Genomic DNA, 21,287 nt, shown 5'->3' with positions numbered 1-21,287 from the left:
ATATTATAATATTCACTATAATTCCATTACCCGGTGTATTACCTTTGGGTGTATTGTTTGTGCAAACAATGAGTTTGGTAAGGTCTTTCATAGCTTTTTTCTTTGTGATTTTTTTGCATCTTGTTTATTGAACTGTGAAGTTATGATATAATCAGTTATGACATGAGCCTATTATGGACAGAAAAGGTGAAGTTTTTGTGGAGTTTTATGGGAATGTTTGCTTAACAGTTTGTGAGTTTTTGTGCGGGGAAGAAATATCAGAGATATAATGCGGGGAGAAATATGAAACATGATCCTTATTTTATTAAACCCTTATAATGGATTAATTTGAGATATTAATACTCCGGAATGAAATTGTGTATTGCGTCTATTGAGTTATGATGCTTTCATCCGACGCCGATCGATGGAGACTCTTGACTTTGGAGCCGCTGCCTCATTTTTTGTCTGCTCTCTCTTTCCAACCCACAGAATTAGATGTAATGCTGTATGTGATCCTTATTGTTTGCCGTATTGATTTTTTTGGTGGCTTGATGCTTTCTGCTGCGCATCAAACATGGAGCAGGCGGAGTGTGCTTTTTGGTTCATATTTACTGTTATAAGGGTGATCAGTTGCATTCTTTTGTGTTCAATAATACATATTTGTGGCCTAATGTGTGCTAAAGTCAAGGTAAGTTAAAAAAGACGTATTTTGCACTGTGCAGTTACGGTGTTTTACAAAAGTTTTTTTTGTTCTTTGTTTGTTCCTATTCAGTCCGTTTCAAGAGTAATTCTATTTCAGTTTACTGTTCATTGGTTTTGTCATATATTAAATATTAGAGTACTTCATTTACTAAATACCATTATGATAGGAACAATTATAATAATAAAATATTATGATTTTTTGTACATTAACATATTTTTACTATGATATAACAAATAATAATTTTGGTTGATGCAGAGTTGAAGTTCCCTTTATATCTAGTAAGTTATTACATAACAAATATCTGAATTTTGGGCTTCTTGTGCCACACCTATATGGTAGCAGTCACAGATATTTAGTTACATGTCTGTGGTAGCAGTAGTAGCAGTTCTCCAAGTAAGTTAGGACTATCAATGCATCTATAACCAACCTTAATTATAACTAATTCCTCTTTGTTGTTTCCTTTAGTTGATGTGGTTGTTACCCATAGATGTTCAAGTTTTATACCAATAAATTTACAGGTTTCCATTTGCTACTTTCATATACAACTATGGAAAGATGAAATGTATGTTTTGTGTTTCAGGTGGTGTCTCGCCATGCAGCGCGCGGGTGGGAGCAGGGCCTGTGCGCCATGAGCCACACTCCTATAGGCGGCCACCCGCAAGGTATGAGTTTAAAAAAAAAAGTTGTACATGAATTCGTGAATTTTATTAACACTTCTATGTAATGTGTTAAAAATATTTCCTATTTTGTGTGGTGTAAAAAAGTAAATTTACGAATAACAATTTCATAAGCTGATATTATTATTTTTGAAGAAAAAGTAGATTTTAAAGATTTAAAGATAAACTTATAAAATTCATTATTTAATAGTTACTTATACTTTATTTTTAGTTGCCTTTGCCAAAATCACTACTATAATATTAGTCATCACTCATCGGTTAAAACAGAGTCATGGGCAATGCTTAATCTTATACTAATGCTTATATTGTTCCCCAGGTTGGGAGCACAAGCTTGCCGACAGGTCGTCGCTGCCGCCAGCACCGGGGGAGGAGAAGAGCAAGTCCCAGTCGGGCCGACATGTGTTCGCACACCCACATCTCTCCAAGTTAGTGCCTACTTTCATTTTATTTCCATACCACTTTAAACGCGTTTTTTGAATAAGCTACTCATAAGCTCACACATTCATGTCGATGTGGATTATTTCATCAGTTTGTTATGAGTTTAGTTTGGAAATAGGCGGTGGGCACTTACCTTCTGGAGTTTGAATTATGCGATAACATTTTTGAGATGATCAAACATAATAAAGTACGTGAATATTTATCAACAATCTGCACACCACTGTTTAAGCCTTACGTACAGTTAAGAAAAAGCTAACATTATTTATATATTTACGTGCGTTTTAACAACCTCTCTAAATAATGAACATAGTTATTAATTATCGAACAACATGCATAGATTCGCTAATTTAAATGTAAAACCAGATTTAAAAACACATTACAAAAAAAATCTGTTAAGGCACAATATAAGTTTCCTCCCTTGCAGGGCGTCGGCATGGCGGTCGGAGACGGAGGGCTCGTCGGGCAGCTCGGCGCGCTCGCCCGCCAGCCCGCCCTACGTGCGCTGGGCGCGCACGCTGCACCACCTGCTCGAGGTAATGTACACATTCCATTTAAAACAATCTTATTCACCTTATTTGTACAATCTTCTACTATTATTATGCATATCTGAATTCAATGAATTTATGTTGATTACATTTTTACTGAAATATTTTTTTTAAATATGTTTAGTATGACCAATAATTTCTGTGAAGGTGAAAATATCGTGAGAAAACCTACACTTTTCAGAGTTCTTAAAAAGTTCTGAAAGGTATTGGTAGACATTACGCACTACGCGGGCTTGGTAGGCTGTAGTCTAAATCCCTCTCGGAGGGGTACACCCCTATCGTAGGACAAATAAAAATAATGTTGGATCCGTCTTCTACGTGCTTCATCATCATCATTCATCATCAACTTATTATCGTCCCTGCTGGGCACAGGTCTCCTCTCAGAATGAAAAGGATTAGGCCATAGTTCACCGCGCTGGCCAAGTGCGAATTGGTAGACTTCACATACCTTTGAATTTTTTTTTTATAAATCTCAAGTATGCAGGTTTCCTCACTATGTTATCCTTCACCGTTTTAGCAAGTGATAATAAATTTCTAATACGCACATAATTTAGAAAAATCAGAGATGCGCGCCTTGGATTTGAGCCACGTACCCCTAGGCTATCACTACTTTTTTTCCTATATGCTTGTTACAAATGAATGATTAAATTCAGGACGCGGAGGGAGTGCGCCTGTTCCGCAAGTTCGTGGGCGGCGCGGGCGGGCTGCACGTGGACCGGCTCAACTTCTACTTCGCCGTGCAGGGCCTGCGCCAGGAGGCCGAGCCCGCCAAGATCCGACAGGTCGTCTCCGCTATATACAAGTATGTCACTCTTACATCTCTACTTAAACATGTCTTATTCTTACATAGAGTAGAGGAATATTTCATGAAACAACATGAGAACAATTTGGCTTATGGTTATCAGTTTCCCTTGCTTATACATTTATAAACAAAATCATTAACATGCCTGGGGATTTAAATGGTAACTTAAAAAAAATGAAATCACTGTATTGAGACTCAGAAGTCTAAAAAAGTAAAAATATAAGTGTATTTAATGTACTTCAATTTTTACCTGCTTTTACGTATATTTAAATACAATTGAAGTGAAGGTTGTTTGTCAGTTGAAATTTTTCACAAGTAAAAAATAGATTTTTACTTTTATGTAGTCCACATTGGAGTAATCAAGTAATACTCTTACTCACTCTCTCTTCATAAATGTACCATAATCATATTGTTAACATGTTTTGTTAACAATTACTGTACGATCCGGCTCGAAGGCCAGACCGCACGGGTTTGTAGGGTTATACTTCCGGCTCGAAGGCCAAAAGTATTGTGCGGACCAGCTCGAAGGCCAGACCGCGAGGGTGTAGGTATGCGGGCACGGCCACGCAATCCCACGGGATGATATAAGTGGACTGTATAGTGTGAGAGGTATGACCCAATCCTCGTCCCAGCAGATGAGTAGAAAAACCACCAACCTTGCCTTCCAAGTCTGTCTGCGGACTCGAATCGTGTCAGGGGGGACGCGCACGGCGCTGTCACGGGGCTCGAGGAAGCAAGCACGGCCTGATCTCCCCGAGGAGTAGTCTCTGCACTTCACAATGCACACGCGGCACTAGGGTAATCCACGTGGTAAGGAGCAGCGAGAGGGCACATACAGAACGTCTGTAGGCTCCCGCCGAGCGCAAGACGACGACTGGTCGCACGAAGCGACATTGGCGAGACAACTCTGGTGGATATTTGCTTCTACCCACCTACAGTTGACAAAAGATTGAACAATTACAATCAACAATAAGTATACTTACATACCTACCACTCAAAGTAATTTTACAGTTTTACTAATCATATTTGTTGTGTGTGTTGTTAGATTCCTGCGCAAGTCGCAGCTAGCGATGCCCGAGGAGCTGAAGCAGCACGTGAAGCAATGTCTGAAGGACGGCGCCAACATCGAGAAGACCATCTTCGATCGCATGGAGCAAGAGGTTGGTACACTACTGGCCAAAAATGCCATGATGTCTCCTATACTTTAACATTTTTAGGGGGTAGAACTTTTAATCAATCATAGTAGTGTGTGCTCTTTTTTGCTGTTATATTCTGCTTAATATACTTGGATAATCATGGCGTTGAAAATAATTCTGAGGTAAAACAACGAATCTGTCATCCAATACAAATGGGTATATAACTATTATTTGTTACTTATTATTACTATGGGTATTATGCTACTTCTACTACTAATCTATTGGTGACCATGTATAAGGTTTTGTTTTTCTTACGACATTTATAATCACAAGGTTGGTGCTTAAAAATATTGTTAGGCGTTCTTTAAATTAGAACACCCTATTGCTGTATGGTGGAAAGTTGCGACGGTTTTGCTAGCATCCATCTACGGAAGATTCCTTTTAGCGTGATATGTTAGAGTCTCCGTTATTGCGCTGGTGCCGCTAGAGTCGGTTCCATCTTCTTTTTCTATGTGTTCGAGTATCAGTTACGTAAGTTTATGTATGTGTGGTGTGTGTCAGGTGACGCTGGCGATCACGGAGACGACGTACCAGGCGTTCCTGCGGTCGGAGGCGTACGTGTCGTACGTGAGCGCCGCCACGCAGCCGCTCTCCTCGCCCGACACCGAGCCGCACGCACGGGAGGTAATACGAGATCGGTTATTCTATTTTATTATATTATTGTACATTTTATCTACCTTTAGAATGTGTATGTATAAGTTTGTTTTATATGAATTTTTGAAAAGTTTTATAAATGTGTGTAATAGTATGAACACTTCACCAGTAATAAAAAAATAAAAATTCGTCGTAAAATAAGTCGTGTTATAATTTAGATACACTATGCAATTGAGGGAACAAAATGTAGTTAACTATTTTTTCTATAATATAGGAGTAACAGGTGAGCATATGCAGTCTACCTGATAATTGGCTTCTGTTGCCCATGGACAACTGTAATTAACCCCGCTTAACACTGCTGTTATTACAAGAAAGCGGTGGAGCGCTGGAGTCGAACTGTTACATCTGGGCCTAGTAATTAGATCATTCCCCGGTTAGCATTTTGATAGTAGTATATAATAACAGACTCACGCTTCCCGTGCTAAGTCTTAGGTCGTAATTCTATAGGCGTGGTTGTGCCGAAGGTTCCTTTCTTTGAAGTGTAGCAGTAAAATTCCTTTTTTTAAAAACCCTGGAACGCCGGTCCGCGTAACAGATCCACAGAGGGTTCTACCATTTTTGGATACTTCACATGACAGATATCCTATTCTAATAATAATGGCAATAATTCTCGTCGTGTCGCAGATGTCTCTGGGCAGCGCGGGCAGCGGCGGCGGCGCGCTGGCCACGCTGCACGAGGGGCAGGAGCTGGGCGGCGCCGCGCCCGCGCGCCTCACGCACGGCGCGCTGCTCGCCACGCAGTCGCGCCGCCTGCACATCGACGCCGCGCCGTACGTAGCGCACACCTTACCCTGTTGCGTATGGACTCTTGAGTGGGTTGTACCGGTGTGATCTTGTAGGGATAATGAGAAAAGAAAGAAAGTAAAAAATACTTCAGTAAATATCCAATTACACTTAACGGTACACAATATGAGGATGTCCGTTTATGACGTTGACGTAGTTAAAAAAAGAAGTTGGAGTCAGATGTTAGCCGAAACATTATTAATGGAAGCAACACTATTACACTAGTAACTAGTGTAATAAAATAGTACACTAAATGAAATAGAGAAATTACTATAATAATGTACTATGAAAATAATGAACAACAAAATGAACTATAAGTTAGTAGCAGCATTTATTTGTATTAACATTTAAAATTGGTGTAAAACAAAGTTGTTAATTATTCTATTATTATATGATCAAGTTTCAACAAACATCACAAATTATCTTCAATTGTTCCTGAAAAATTACACTTGTACAATTGTAATTAAAACTGAAACTCAAGACCCATATTAGATACTAATATCATCATATTTAGCTAAACTTCGACACGATATTGATTTTATATCATTGAAAATATCAACTTACAAATCACAGTACAGTTCTATTAGTGATCGAAGAGTACAGCAAATTTTAAATTATTTGATAATGTCAATGATATGAATAATTATTGCGTCAAACAAGTTAGAATGACAAGAACATTACCAACCAGAATATACATAAAAGTAATTTTAACTAAATATACTAAGCCAAAATAATAATTAAAAATATGTCACCGCATCTCACGGTTGGTAATGTTGTAGTCCTCATATGAGATAATATTAAATTGCTTTTTTTATTACTAGCCTAGTTTATTATATAGTATTAAAATAAATTGTCGGTCAGTAGATAATAAAATTAATAAGATATGTCAGTATGTGAATATCAACGGACACAATTGGCTCAAGAAATGCATTGAAATCAAGCATTGAATGAACCGTGATTGGTCATTCTCAAAAATACTCCAAAAATATTCCATTTGTAATACTGACTTATCAGTACATATAAAATCATTGTGTGACCCATCCATAGATTGCATTTTACTTTTTTGTTACCGAGTGACCCTGCAGTGCATGAGCCATACCCTAGCGTAATGCCTCGTTTTATTTCGTAATGTTAATCAGTTTCTCCTGGCAGCTTGACTCATGTTCCGTGTATTGTTTGCCCCCATGTTTGTGCCCCGCGCCTGCATGCCGCCCGACGCAATATACACGCCATACACGAATACCACCACTATTATTTTATCCTTATTGCTTCCTTTCCTATTCCTGTTTTTTTCAATCACATTTTCACTCTTTTTTTTTTAAAACATATTTTTTATTTCTGTTATTTTTTTACTTTTATTTTAATTTACTACAAAATACTCTACCAATACGTCAACTACAAACCAACTACACATAATTTAATTTTAAACTTTATTTCCCAATAATTTTATTGTACAACAAATAAATTACATTACGTAAACGACGTAACGCATACATACAACGTATTTCACTCCGCGCTCCGTCCCTCGCGTATACCTTTGCGACCTTCACCTTATCGCGTGCCTTTTTGCGACTTCCGCACTTCCGCGCCTTGTCCATACTTTTGCGACCTCCATTCCTTCACGGATACCCTTTCGATCTCCGCTCTTCCGCGATCTTACTGTCCTACTTGTCAACCCGTTTCCTACCCTGTTACCTCCCCCCACCCCCCTCGCACACGTGCCGGCAGCAGGCACCGCAAGCGCTCGGTGTACAGCGCGCACGTGTCGTACGGCGGCTACTGCCCGGCGTCGCGCCAGGACTCGGAGCGCGCCAGCCTCAGCTCCGGCCGCACCGACAGCGACGCCGTGTCGCTCTCCGGCAGCTCGCTGTGAGTACGCGGCACGACAGGGGGCTAATACCCCCGGGTGTCTATCTTTGAACAGATTATAGCGTCGATGGAGACAACAAGTGACCCAGGAGTCCGTTTCATGCTCATTTGATTATGATCATAGTACGATTTTACGGCAAACAGGTATGTACTCTGCTCCCCGTGCGAAGTTTCGTTATACAAAGTTATTCACAGATGCTTCCCCTTTCCAAAAGATGGAGTTAGATGAAGTATGTTTTCTCTATCATACTCTTTAAATATCAAATAAACTTTATGAAAGGGTTGAGTTATGTGGATTAGAGTCATTATATTATTGAAAAAGGATAGGATGTGTCCTCACTCATTGTAAACTCTTGCTAGATTTTTATCACATGTTAGAATAATAATTAACAATCCATCAAAAAAAGGTACGTATATACTTTATATTGAGTGTTAGATTTTAGGTTTTACTAGAGCAATTCATGTGTAGTTATCCCTGTAGCTGTAGTGTGTAAGTATAGATATTTTTAGTTTTAATTTCATTTTTAGTTGCCCTAGGCTGAACCCCTTGCTTTCTTTAAACAATTTTTACTAATAGCACATTCATTGTCAATATTCGTCTCAAATTTAAGAAACACTTGCATATACTCATTTTCTTATACCTATACCTATTATTGTACCAATCATTAATTACACTTACCTATCGTTTTTATACAAAAAATATTGTAAAAACGATTGTACCAATATATTTAAAATTGAATGATTACCAAATTTACTGTTGCGACGAATTTGTTTAAATTCCGTTGATTGGCACTAGGATTCATATAATTATAGTACTTAATAATTTGCATATTTTGACTATAAAGACATAAATTAAAAAATAACTTGCAGGTAGAAATAAAAAGTGTACAGTCTGTTTATAAAGTACGTTTGTGTGTACAGAGACGGTATGTCGATGCGCGGCAGCCGCGAGGCGCGCGAGCCGCGGGCGCGGCGGCTGCACGGCGTCGACCGCCACGCCGTCATCAACCGCGAGCAGGACACCGCCATGGTACGTCACACCACTACACTATGCAGGACACGATTTAGAGGGTTGCATTTATATGCAAAGTTAATGATTTGGAGTGTGGGATGCAAAAGGTTTTAAATAAAAGTACAATACTGAAAAAGTGCTATTACACCAGGTTGATGAACTCTAAATAGAAATTTATTTTTGTTTTTAATATGTATGAAGTAGTAAACAAACATGCAGTTCATTTCATTTTAAGTTGCTACTACCGCCTGTAGACACCTATAATCAACCCTAGATAACATTAGTTTCTTGTCTGAAGTTGGCCACAAATATGTTGCAACCCTTGAAGAATAAGCTGGAGTGCCTCGGATAAGTATGTCTCCCTTACCGCACCCTTCAATTCAGAACACAACAGCGCTTAACGCTACTGTTGTTAGGCAGACATAGGTGTGGCGGTGGTGGCGTCAGATGCGAACCACAAAACTACCATCTTCAAATTATTGATTGTTTATTTCCTTCCCCAGATGATCCCTCGCACGCAGCGGGTGCAGGCGGAGCAGCTGCGCGTGCTGCCGCCGGCGGAGTTCGCGCCGCTGCTCATCGAGCGCCTCGAGCGCGTGCGCCGCGACCAGGACGCCAAGGAGCGCCTCGAGCGACGCCTCGCGGAGGTAACCAGAAACTATTGGCCACGTGTAGTAGTAAGATGTGACGTTGGAGTTCGCGTTAGTCAATAGTCACGGGTTGGTGTTTGTTTGGCGGTTTTTGTATAGCTGGGTTGTTTGTATTGATTAGATTAAAAGTTACATTAGTTACATTTAATAATTTTATTACCTCTTTGTGAAGCTTCTTTAAGACTTTACCACTATTCTTATTATAAATTTTTCAATTTCAGGGCGACGGCGAGGACGCGTCAACGCAGGCGCTGCCGCCGCAACTGGTGGCCGCCGCCATCCGGGAAAAGCTGCAGCTCGATGACGACAACGACCAGGATATACTCGGTAAACTATATTAGTCTATCATATGACCATTTCATTATTAGGAGGCATGCAATCCGCATGCTCGTTTTTTTGTATTCTTAAAAAAATCATCATCGCTTCCAGAGGTGTGTGTATGCAAATATGCGCGTGAGCGCACCTATATCTATGGATTCTATTGTTTTTCTAAATTTCTATAAAATATTGAAGTGCATAACCTTAAAACAAATGTCAAGATAAATATTAAGGTGTATGTGTGTGTCCCCCCTGCAGATCAGCACGTGTCGCGCGTGTGGTCGGAGCGCACGCCGGGCGCGTCCCCGCCGGGCGGCCGCCGCGCGCGCGCCCGCCACGCCGCGCACGCCGCCCGCCGCGCGCCCTCCGCGCTCTCCGCCGACTCCGGCCACTGCGACGCGCCGCCCGACCACCACGCGCACCACCCGCACTCGCTCACGCGCAGGTACGTCACCGCCGCGCGCCCTCCGCGCTCTCCGCCGACTCCGGCCACTGCGACGCGCCGCCCGACCACCACGCGCACCACGCGCACCACCCGCACTCGCTCACGCGCAGGTACGTCACCGCCGCGCGCCCTCCGCGCTCTCCGCCGACTCCGGCCACTGCGACGCGCCGCCCGACCACCACGCGCACCACGCGCACCACGCGCACCACCCGCACTCGCTCACGCGCAGGTACGTCACCGCCGCGCGCCCTCCGCGCTCTCCGCCGACTCCGGCCACTGCGACGCGCCGCCCGACCACCACGCGCACCACGCGCACCACCCGCACTCGCTCACGCGCAGGTACGTCACCGCCGCGCGCCCTCCGCGCTCTCCGCCGACTCCGGCCACTGCGACGCGCCGCCCGACCACCACGCGCACCACGCGCACCACCCGCACCACCCGCACTCGCTCACGCGCAGGTACGTCACCGCCGCGCGCCCTCCGCGCTCTCCGCCGACTCCGGCCACTGCGACGCGCCGCCCGACCACCACGCGCACCACGCGCACCACCCGCACTCGCTCACGCGCAGGTACGTCACCGCCGCGCGCCCTCCGCGCTCTCCGCCGACTCCGGCCACTGCGACGCGCCGCCCGACCACCACGCGCACCACGCGCACCACCCGCACTCGCTCACGCGCAGGTACGTCACCGCCGCGCGCCCTCCGCGCTCTCCGCCGACTCCGGCCACTGCGACGCGCCGCCCGACCACCACGCGCACCACGCGCACCACCCGCACTCGCTCACGCGCAGGTACGTCACCGCCGCGCGCCCTCCGCGCTCTCCGCCGACTCCGGCCACTGCGACGCGCCGCCCGACCACCACGCGCACCACGCGCACCACCCGCACTCGCTCACGCGCAGGTACGTCACCGTCGCGCGCCCTCCGCGCTCTCCGCCGACTCCGGCCACTGCGACGCGCCGCCCGACCACCACGCGCACCACGCGCACCACGCGCACCACCCGCACTCGCTCACGCGCAGGTACGTCACCGCCGCGCGCCCTCCGCGCTCTCCGCCGACTCCGGCCACTGCGACGCGCCGCCCGACCACCACGCGCACCACGCGCACCACCCGCACTCGCTCACGCGCAGGTACGTCACCGTCGCGCGCCCTCCGCGCTCTCCGCCGACTCCGGCCACTGCGACGCGCCGCCCGACCACCACGCGCACCACGCGCACCACGCGCACCACCCGCACTCGCTCACGCGCAGGTACGTCACCGCCGCGCGCCCTCCGCGCTCTCCGCCGACTCCGGCCACTGCGACGCGCCGCCCGACCACCACGCGCACCACGCGCACCACCCGCACTCGCTCACGCGCAGGTACGTCACCGCCGCGCGCCCTCCGCGCTCTCCGCCGACTCCGGCCACTGCGACGCGCCGCCCGACCACCACGCGCACCACGCGCACCACCCGCACTCGCTCACGCGCAGGTACGTCACCGCCGCGCGCCCTCCGCGCTCTCCGCCGACTCCGGCCACTGCGACGCGCCGCCCGACCACCACGCGCACCACGCGCACCACCCGCACTCGCTCACGCGCAGGTACGTCACCGTCGCGCGCCCTCCGCGCTCTCCGCCGACTCCGGCCACTGCGACGCGCCGCCCGACCACCACGCGCACCACGCGCACCACGCGCACCACCCGCACTCGCTCACGCGCAGGTACGTCACCGCCGCGCGCCCTCCGCGCTCTCCGCCGACTCCGGCCACTGCGACGCGCCGCCCGACCACCACGCGCACCACGCGCACCACGCGCACCACCCGCACTCGCTCACGCGCAGGTACGTCACCGCCGCGCGCCCTCCGCGCTCTCCGCCGACTCCGGCCACTGCGACGCGCCGCCCGACCACCACGCGCACCACGCGCACCACCCGCACTCGCTCACGCGCAGGTACGTCACCGCCGCGCGCCCTCCGCGCTCTCCGCCGACTCCGGCCACTGCGACGCGCCGCCCGACCACCACGCGCACCACGCGCACCACCCGCACTCGCTCACGCGCAGGTACGTCACCGTCGCGCGCCCTCCGCGCTCTCCGCCGACTCCGGCCACTGCGACGCGCCGCCCGACCACCACGCGCACCACGCGCACCACGCGCACCACCCGCACTCGCTCACGCGCAGGTACGTCACCGTCGCGCGCCCTCCGCGCTCTCCGCCGACTCCGGCCACTGCGACGCGCCGCCCGACCACCACGCGCACCACGCGCACCACGCGCACCACCCGCACTCGCTCACGCGCAGGTACGTCACCGCCGCGCGCCCTCCGCGCTCTCCGCCGACTCCGGCCACTGCGACGCGCCGCCCGACCACCACGCGCACCACGCGCACCACCCGCACTCGCTCACGCGCAGGTACGTCACCGTCGCGCGCCCTCCGCGCTCTCCGCCGACTCCGGCCACTGCGACGCGCCGCCCGACCACCACGCGCACCACGCGCACCACGCGCACCACCCGCACTCGCTCACGCGCAGGTACGTCACCGCCGCGCGCCCTCCGCGCTCTCCGCCGACTCCGGCCACTGCGACGCGCCGCCCGACCACCACGCGCACCACGCGCACCACGCATACCACCCGCACTCGCTCACGCGCAGGTACGTCACCGCCGCGCTGTACGCCGGCTAGGGTGGTTAACAATTCTTGAGCACACACGCAGACGAAATACGACGTTTTCTTATCTACGAATATGAATCTATACATTTTACGAACAGGAACACGTAATAAAACACGTGCAGAGACACAGCGCATGTACGTATCGTTTATGTAATTCATTTGTTTTTTTTTTATGTTTCGTAATGTATATTCAATAAAAAAATATGTATGCCTTATTTACTTATTATTTACCATACCAGCGTGTGTTACAGATCATCTTCAAAGAAGACGGTGACGGAGCTGACGGACAGCGGCGTGTCGGTGGTGAGCGAGGCGAGCACGGAGCCGCGCGTGCTGCAGTGGGTGGCGGAGGGCTCGGAGCGCCTCGAGCGGCTGCGCGCCTCCTCCGCCGAGCGCGACGAGCGGCGGCGCGACAAGCTCGCCGCCAGGAACCGGTAATAACAATAATAATAACTTTAGTCATAACAAATTTTACGTATAAAAACTTTGTAATGCAAAGCGGAAATAAAACGAAGTACCAGTAAATAAAGTGCTGCAACTAAAAATGTAAATGTACCTTTGACTGTGCCTTCGTGTATGTATGAACGTTTGATGATTCGACTAAGGAAGAGATTTATTAAATTACCTCTCATGTGTTACAAATATTTAAAATGGACATACTTTACCGAGTCTTAATGCTATTGTAAGCTGTACATATTCAATTTTAATTACCTTGTAGATTTTTTATGATAAAGGTCGATTTATATTACTCCCTTTTGTGTTTCTTTGACAGTTCTATTAAAATCGCTTTGATTATTTCCAAAATTAACGTAGAAAATTATACATACAAAAAATGTACAAAAATATTTTTTAAGATTTCAACATCGTTTTACGAGATTCTTAAAAAAATATTTACAAACTGTTTACTTTTTAAAAAATCACACAAGTTTTAACGTATGAAACTATAAACTACCTAGATTTTTGTTTTTGTTTTGTAAAAAAAAATTAAGACAAATGGTAACGTTTTAATTTTTAATGGAATTATACTGATAAGATTAAACATAATTTTCTATTTTTTGTATGTTACATAATTATAGTCCGCGTAAAACTGCTAGTCCGTTCTGAATATAGAAATGAATCGCGTCGCCATAGCAAATTGTATGACTACACCTCCTCGCAACAATTTCAGAGCGGCATAGCTAAACTGTAACTTTATGTACTACTAATAGACTAGGGTAGAAGCCTTTAAAAATAATAAAAAGTGAAATAAAATTGTAGTAGGATGAAACCCATTAGAAAAGGAGGGGAATATTATAAAAATGAAGGGAAAAATAATTTACGGGCGATCTGAGGTCGGGGAGGGGATGGGGGTGAGTCTTTAAGGATAAAAAACGGTTTTTCTCGATTTCCGGCAAAACTAAAAGTCCTATCGAAAAAAGTCAAATGGCAAAGTTGTAGGTAATAAAAAGATCTAAAACTTTTGTATTTACACTTTTTTCACATTACCTCAAAATTTATGTGAAAAATTCAAAAAAACAAGTTTTTGGTTTTTTATTTTTATCTTATACAAAAAAATTTTTTTTTTAACGAAATTTGGCGAAAACTTACCTTTTTATGTCCCAAATACGCTGTAATTTATTTGATTAAAAATATTTATTTTTTCACCTTATTTTGAATTAATATCGAAAAAAAACCCTAATTTTCAATCGAAAAATCACCCGTCAAAATATCAGCTTTTTTCAAAAAGTTGGTATGTTTTCTGTTCGTTGAAATCTCTACTTTTTGATGGTGAAAAAAAAAATATATGTTACTATAGTAAATCTTCTCAGAAAATGCAAAAAATAAAAAAAAAACTCGAATTCGAAATTTGGATTTGAATTTGAAATTTGGAAGTGCTGGATACCACTAAACGACTCAAAGCTGCTTTTTTTATTTCATACACTTGCTTATCATCTGCCTTATTGCAGATGATACAAACAGATTCATCCATACTGATAATCTGAAAAGACAGAATCGAATTAATAATGCCTTCACTATTTTATCGTGAATATACCCCCATAAAAAAAATATATTAAAGAAATAAATGTCAAAATGTCTAAAAAATATATTAAAAATCTATAAAAAATATAAAAAAATATATATCATAAATATATTTGTAATAACAAACTTTTGGCCGATTTTCATACATATTTTTTACATTTCAAATATATTTCAGATATAGTAAAAGTTAGTTATTAAAAATATATTTACTATACATATTTTTTATATATTTATACATTTTAAATAGATTTTTAATATATTTTTTAGACATTTTGACATTTATTTCTTTAATATATTTTTTTTATGGGGGTATATTCACGATAAAATAGTGAAGGCATTATTAATTCGATTCTGTCTTTTCAGATTATCAGTATGGATGAATCTGTTTGTATCATCTGCAATAAGGCAGATGATAAGCAAGTGTATGAAATAAAAAAAGCAGCTTTGAGTCGTTTAGTGGTATCCAGCACTTCCAAATTTCAAATTCAAATCCAAATTTCGAATTCGAGTTTTTTTTTATTTTTTGCATTTTCTGAGAAGATTTACTATAGTAACATATATTTTTTTTTCACCATCAAAAAGTAGAGATTTCAACGAACAGAAAACATACCAACTTTTTGAAAAAAGCTGATATTTTGACGGGTGAGTTTTCGATTGAAAATTAGGGTGTTTTTTCGATATTAATTCAAAATAAGGTGAAAAAATAAATATTTTTAATCAAATAAATTACAGCGTATTTGGGACATAAAAAGGTAAGTTTTCGCCAAATTTCGTTAAAAAAAAAATTTTTTTGTAAAAGATAAAAATAAAAAACCAAAAACTTGGTTTTTTGAATTTTTCACATAAATTTTGAGGTTATGTGAAAAAAGTGTAAATACAAAAGTTTTAGATCTTTTTATTACCTACAACTTTGCCATTTGACTTTTTTCGATAGGACTTTTAGTTTTGCCGGAAATCGAGAAAAACCGTTTTTTACCCTTAAAGACTCACCCCCATCCCCTCCCCGACCTCAGATCGCCCGTAAATTATTTTTCCCTTCATTTTTATAATATTCCCGTCCTTTTCTAATGGGTTTCATCCTACTACGATTTTAATTGGTTTTTAAAATTATCGACCCTGGTCTATAATATTAAACACTTGTTTGGCAGCGGCGGCGGCGGCAGCAAGTCGAGCAGCACGAGCGGCGGCGGCGGCGGCGAGGCGGCGCACACGGTGGTGGTGGTGAGCTTCCTGGACGAGAGCGTGCCGTACCGGTTCAAGGTGCCCGCCGCGCCGCTCACGCTGCGCGTCTTCAAGGACTACCTGCCCAGGAAGGGCAACTATAGGTAACTATGACATAACAGGTGGTCTTTGTGATGAAAAGGATGTTAAATGAAGAAAAATGAGTTTGATTCACATTTTTTTTGTTACGCTTATATTTCCAATTGTGGCTTGATTTAGGTACTCAAAAGGTTAGCAAAGTTGACCGAAAAATCATGCAGTTCATTTGACGTGTAAGTGATTATTGTCCCCCAAGGACTTCTGGAATTAAATCCAAATAGGAATTGAGTCTTACTTTTAGTTTTTATCCCTAAGAAGTGAAGCAAAAAGAGAAATAAGTAGCTGCTACGAATATCATTTGTTAACGCAAGAAGAGGTGAGAAGTAACGTGAGAAGCTCCAACGCGCCTCATTCTTATTTCTCTCTTCCTTACCACACTTTTCAATTCAGAACAGCAATAATCTACACTTCTAGCATAGAAATAAGTGTGGCAATAGTATTACTATAATTTAACTATAAAAAAAGGTTTCAATAAATGTATTGTCTTTAGATATTTCTTCAAAACGGAGTGCGCGGATCTGGACAACACGGTGATCCAGGAGGAGGTGAGCAGCGACGGCGACACGCTGCCCATGTTCGAGGGGAAGGTCATGGCGCGTGTTAAGAGCATCGAGTGAACACACTGCGGGGCAATGACGCACTGCTGACGGTGTAAGCTGTCCATCATCTACTGGCTGTCTTTTACCACCTCCGGTGTGTGAAAATATAAGGTCTATCAACGGTCTGCTGCTGGCTGCCTTTTACCACCTACAATGTGTGAAGGTGTAAGCTCTCCATCTATCCACTAGCTGGCTATGTCCTCCAATGTATAGCAAGTGAGATAGATACCAATCACTGCCATTTTAACAACGATTTGATTGATCAACCAATTTTACCTGGATATCTACAGTTGCCAGTCGATTCCTGATTACAGCCAGTATCTGAATGCGTTGGCTCACGAATACTTCATCTGATCAACGCCGGTTTGATTGGTCGACTAATGTTAGCTGCGAACCTATAATTGCCGGTTGACTATCTTCAGTATTTTCTGATTGAGGCAGCTATCAATTATTGTAACTAAATTATCACCAGTTTGATTGGCCGACCAATGCTATCTAAACACCAACGCTGCCCTCAGGTTTACGACATGTATGTAGGTAATGAAAATACTACTGCCGACTTGCTCTTATGCAATGATGTACCGACCGTGATTGCACCTGTAAAGATCCATCCTCCAGGTCTCAATTAATTTACTATCAGGACAGTCAAAAGCATGCCTATAAACCATTGGTTAAGGGAACTGCAGTGAACGAAGCCGTTGTCGCCAGTGAGCGTTGTCCCTAACACTTGAAGCAACGCCATGCAGCCGAAGCGGTAACTAGGAACCGCGCACTAGTATAGAAATCGAGTAACTCGTCGCCCTGTTTGCACTAACGTCAATAACATAGGTACCCAGTGTCATCGCTGCGATCGGATTGTTGACACATTTCCTTTGAAATTGTACTAGAAAAATAATTAATCTATCGTGAACTATTATTATATTAATAGTCCTCTATTTTCACTATTAGGTGCGTATAAAATGATCCTGCAAATGAAAGTAATTCAATTCGTTATTTCATATTTAAGATTGGCGAATTATTTTTAACAATTGTTATTTATTTTAGTAATTGTTATATATTATGATATTGTGATTCGATTCAAATGAAATTATAACAATAATTCGATCGCTTTGAAACCGTCAATACTACAATCTTTGCCAGTACATGTGTACGTAAGTTTAGGTTAAAATTAAATATTACCTAGGTGGTAAGCTGCGGATTTTTCTATTGTAATATTCAAATTTCGCTCTATACATATAACTGTAAATAATAGATGATATTTTTATATTTCAAAACATTAGTTCTCTAAGCCTAAACGTGTCGTGACAAGATTATTTTTTTCTGCTATCCTATGTTGACACATCTAATGACTGATTGTAAAAATGTAATTAATGAATAGACAATATCCAGTTATGAACTCCAGTTTACTTAGTGCCCGTATATTATTGTTCCTATTTTTTTATTTGAATTCAGCATTGAATGGACAAATAACAGCTTTGAGAATGGCAACGTAGAGAAATGCTTTACACTTTTGGATATTCCAATAAAACACCGTAGAAAGCTCATAGGTACAACCAGTGATCGGTGGAAGTGTGTGGAAGCTGACTTTTCAGAAGTGGCAACGTATCTGTAATCGACTTCGCGTAGAATCCCTTTTCTATGTGAAGATCGCTACAGATTCCATGGGCGACAGCAAGCTTCAACGTATAAAATGTTATATGGTTATTAAATTACGAATGATATCTATAACACTGGCAAGTGTTAGTCATTTTTTACGTGTGCGGTTATTAAGTGTAAGAATATTTTATGATCCGAAAGATAATACAATGCTGATATCGGAGTTTTGAAAATAGTCCGGTTATAAGAAGTAGCTGAGTACGAAGTACTTAAGTAAAAGTAAAAAGTACTCGAAGTACGTAGGTGTTTAAACTTTAGAAACTAAGCTTTCGTATCCTAAAGTATTGATATACTTTTTGCATTTATATACTTGCCATTTGTGTCCGTTGCGCAAGAACGTTGACCTGCAGATGCTGTCTATTATTTTTAAATAAACAATTTTACTTAAATAAATCAAATTTTCGTTTTAATACTTCAATAGTTAGGTATATTACAAGTACATGTAAATGTTATTGTTGTATTATATTATATTAGTGAATACGTGTCGTGACGCAGACAGGGCGACCTCTAGACATATTGTAAATTATTTATTAAAACTATGTTAGGAGTAATTGCAATAATTATAAAAAAAATGGACAATGTAAAATAAAAAATCGGTTCCTCAACGACTCTTTTAGCTTTTTTATTTTTAATATTTTTTTTACTCTGAGCTAGTTGAGTACGCTTACTACTGTACGATATTTTTTAAAGTAATATTTTTATTACGGTATGCAAGGATTTTGTTTCTAATATTCCTAGTGTTACTTGAATGACTGCTTAGTTTGTATATTTTTAAATTAATACCCTAGATTTAATGTGACGTGTTCTGTTAAAATAATTATTTCTTCGTTAAGAGTGGTGGTTTTTTAATTGTATTTGATCAATTGTTAATATGAAATTTACGATTCGATTGAGAAGATACTGATTGTTCAGGACAAGATAGCCACTGAAATTTATGTAACATTAAAAGAAAACTACATCGAAAACTAGTGATTTACTCTTTACATATTGATTGTTAAAATCAACAACAATCATATATTTATATAGTTAAAGTAACAACAAACAGTATTTTCTTTTTCCAATCGTATGTTAAATCCAAATTTGTGTATAATAGTGAAAAAAATCTTCCAATGCATGATGGGATCTCAATCAATTATCACTAGCAATAAAGTTAAATAATCTAATGAAATAATGTATATTAAGTGGACAGTAAATATGATTTCCGTTCTGCAGCTGTGAATAGGTCTACTTAGCGAAATAGAATAAGCTTCTGTTTTGTTATCACCAGTCATTGTATATAGTGACCGCTCGCACCGACGTGGCGTTTGCTGAAACTGCTCGGAAATTATCATTTTGAAATATTCGAAATTGTTCGTTGTTTTATACAGCGTTTTAGCAAACGGCGCGTCGGTGCCAGCATCATTTTCTACCGAGATGTTAGATTATCGATTGTCAGACTGAGTTCCCTAATATAATTTGAAGTGACAATGACTAGTCTGCGAGCGCGGCGGCGCGCGAGCTTTCCCGTAATAGTACTTATTTCACATATTGTAAGACGTAATTTAGTTATCGCGTCCGGTCCACAGTATGAATACGATGGGAGTGTTGCCAGCGAGACGAGTGCACCTAATATTGCACAATATTGAGAATAGGGTGCGTAAACATGTGCCTTCAATGTTGATAAAATTTACATAGTTGATGCTTCTATTAGATGTAAGTTAACAACTGTAAATATAGATATAATGCTACTTCGATTCGAACTCTTTATTTTTTAATTATTTAATTATTTTTATTTATTGCCTAGGGTTGCGTTGTGGATGCGCGTATCCTAAATTCTGCGGGCGTCTCAGACTTCATCATCATTAACCCATGCGTTCCCACTGCTGGGCACGGGTCTTCGCTATGAATGAGAGGATTCAGGCCATAGTCCATCACGCTGGCCAAGTGCAATTGGTGGACTTCTCATACCCTTGAGAGTGTCTGGGGAACTCTTAAATATGTGGGTTTCGCACAATCATTTCCTCCATCGTTTAAGTAAGCGTCGATATATTTCTAATACGCACATGGCTTCGATCGAGCCCCGCTTTTCAGGGTTGTCTCAGACTCGATGCATCTAAATATTTCCATTAAGGCTCTTTGCCTTCTTAAGTCTTCCTTTTTTACATATTGCCCTGGCCCTGTTTTGTATGCAGATTTCTAGTTTATACAATTTTATTAGCGCAAATGCTTCTTACATAAAAGAAGTAAACCGCCGAGTTATTTTATCTTGTTATGTTATTTAATTTGTTTATGAATGTTTTTGTTAGAGAGATGTTTGACTATTTATCAAGCCATGAATTCAAGTGTACTTTGTTGTTATAATCCCCAGGGTATTTCTAAATTACCAATGTTACTTATATCCTATCCTTGAATCTTGATAATACTTATGTCCTTCAGAATGTACTCTTTAGTCTGAGACGTTGTAGAACTGTGTCCATGGGAGATTGTCAGTGTGACGGGAAGTGGCCGAGCCGGTCACAGCGAATGTGTATAAATAGATGAACTATATCGTTTTTAAATAAAAGCGTAAGGCACTTTCAGTACATTATAGCGTCTCAAAGTACCTTATAATGAGAATATTGTACCAAAAAGTCCACAAGGGCTCAAAATATGTCGAAGTTAAAATTGCTTGTTGAAAAATATGATAAAATATAATGTTTTCCAATTTTAGAGTGTATACGAATGTGGCATGATGGTGAAGTAACAATTGTAATAAATAATGACTAGTATTATCTGCAACGACGTCGCGGCGGCCCAGCGCCGCCTTCTATAGTAAAAGAGTTTTACTAATCGGACTGTATTATTTTTTTATCTAGCACATGTATCATAAAAAATAAACTGGAACTGTGCCATATCTTCCTGTATTTTATTTATCCTGTCTTAATTTCAATCAATCAGCGCCCCTAGCGGATTGTGTCAGAACTAGGAAGTCGTATGGGCCAATACGTAAACAAATACCAAAGTG

At 42.6% G+C, this 21,287-nt stretch overlaps 1 protein-coding gene across 1 annotated transcript; it reads left to right on the top strand.

Moving 5' to 3' along the window:
* The first annotated feature begins 430 nt into the window (after positions 1-430).
* On the top strand, positions 431-21,178 carry Axn (protein axin). The gene is made up of 16 exons (XM_073075602.1): positions 431-667; positions 1,263-1,344; positions 1,676-1,784; positions 2,222-2,330; positions 2,996-3,144; positions 4,190-4,304; positions 4,842-4,964; positions 5,619-5,764; positions 7,509-7,646; positions 8,568-8,676; positions 9,162-9,305; positions 9,530-9,635; positions 9,885-10,071; positions 12,962-13,144; positions 15,878-16,054; positions 16,540-21,178. Exons 1-16 carry the CDS (start codon positions 554-556, stop codon positions 16,664-16,666), a joined length of 2,118 nt encoding a protein of 705 aa, XP_072931703.1. The 5' UTR covers positions 431-553; the 3' UTR covers positions 16,667-21,178.
* Positions 21,179-21,287: the final 109 nt, after the last annotated feature.

This window comes from Epargyreus clarus, unplaced genomic scaffold (assembly GCF_041222505.1).
Source record: "Epargyreus clarus isolate Ecla_fem2 unplaced genomic scaffold, WU_Ecla_fem_2.2 ptg000008l, whole genome shotgun sequence".
Lineage (NCBI taxonomy): Eukaryota > Metazoa > Arthropoda > Insecta > Lepidoptera > Hesperiidae > Epargyreus > Epargyreus clarus.
This window is presented reverse-complemented; position numbering and strand designations above follow the sequence as displayed.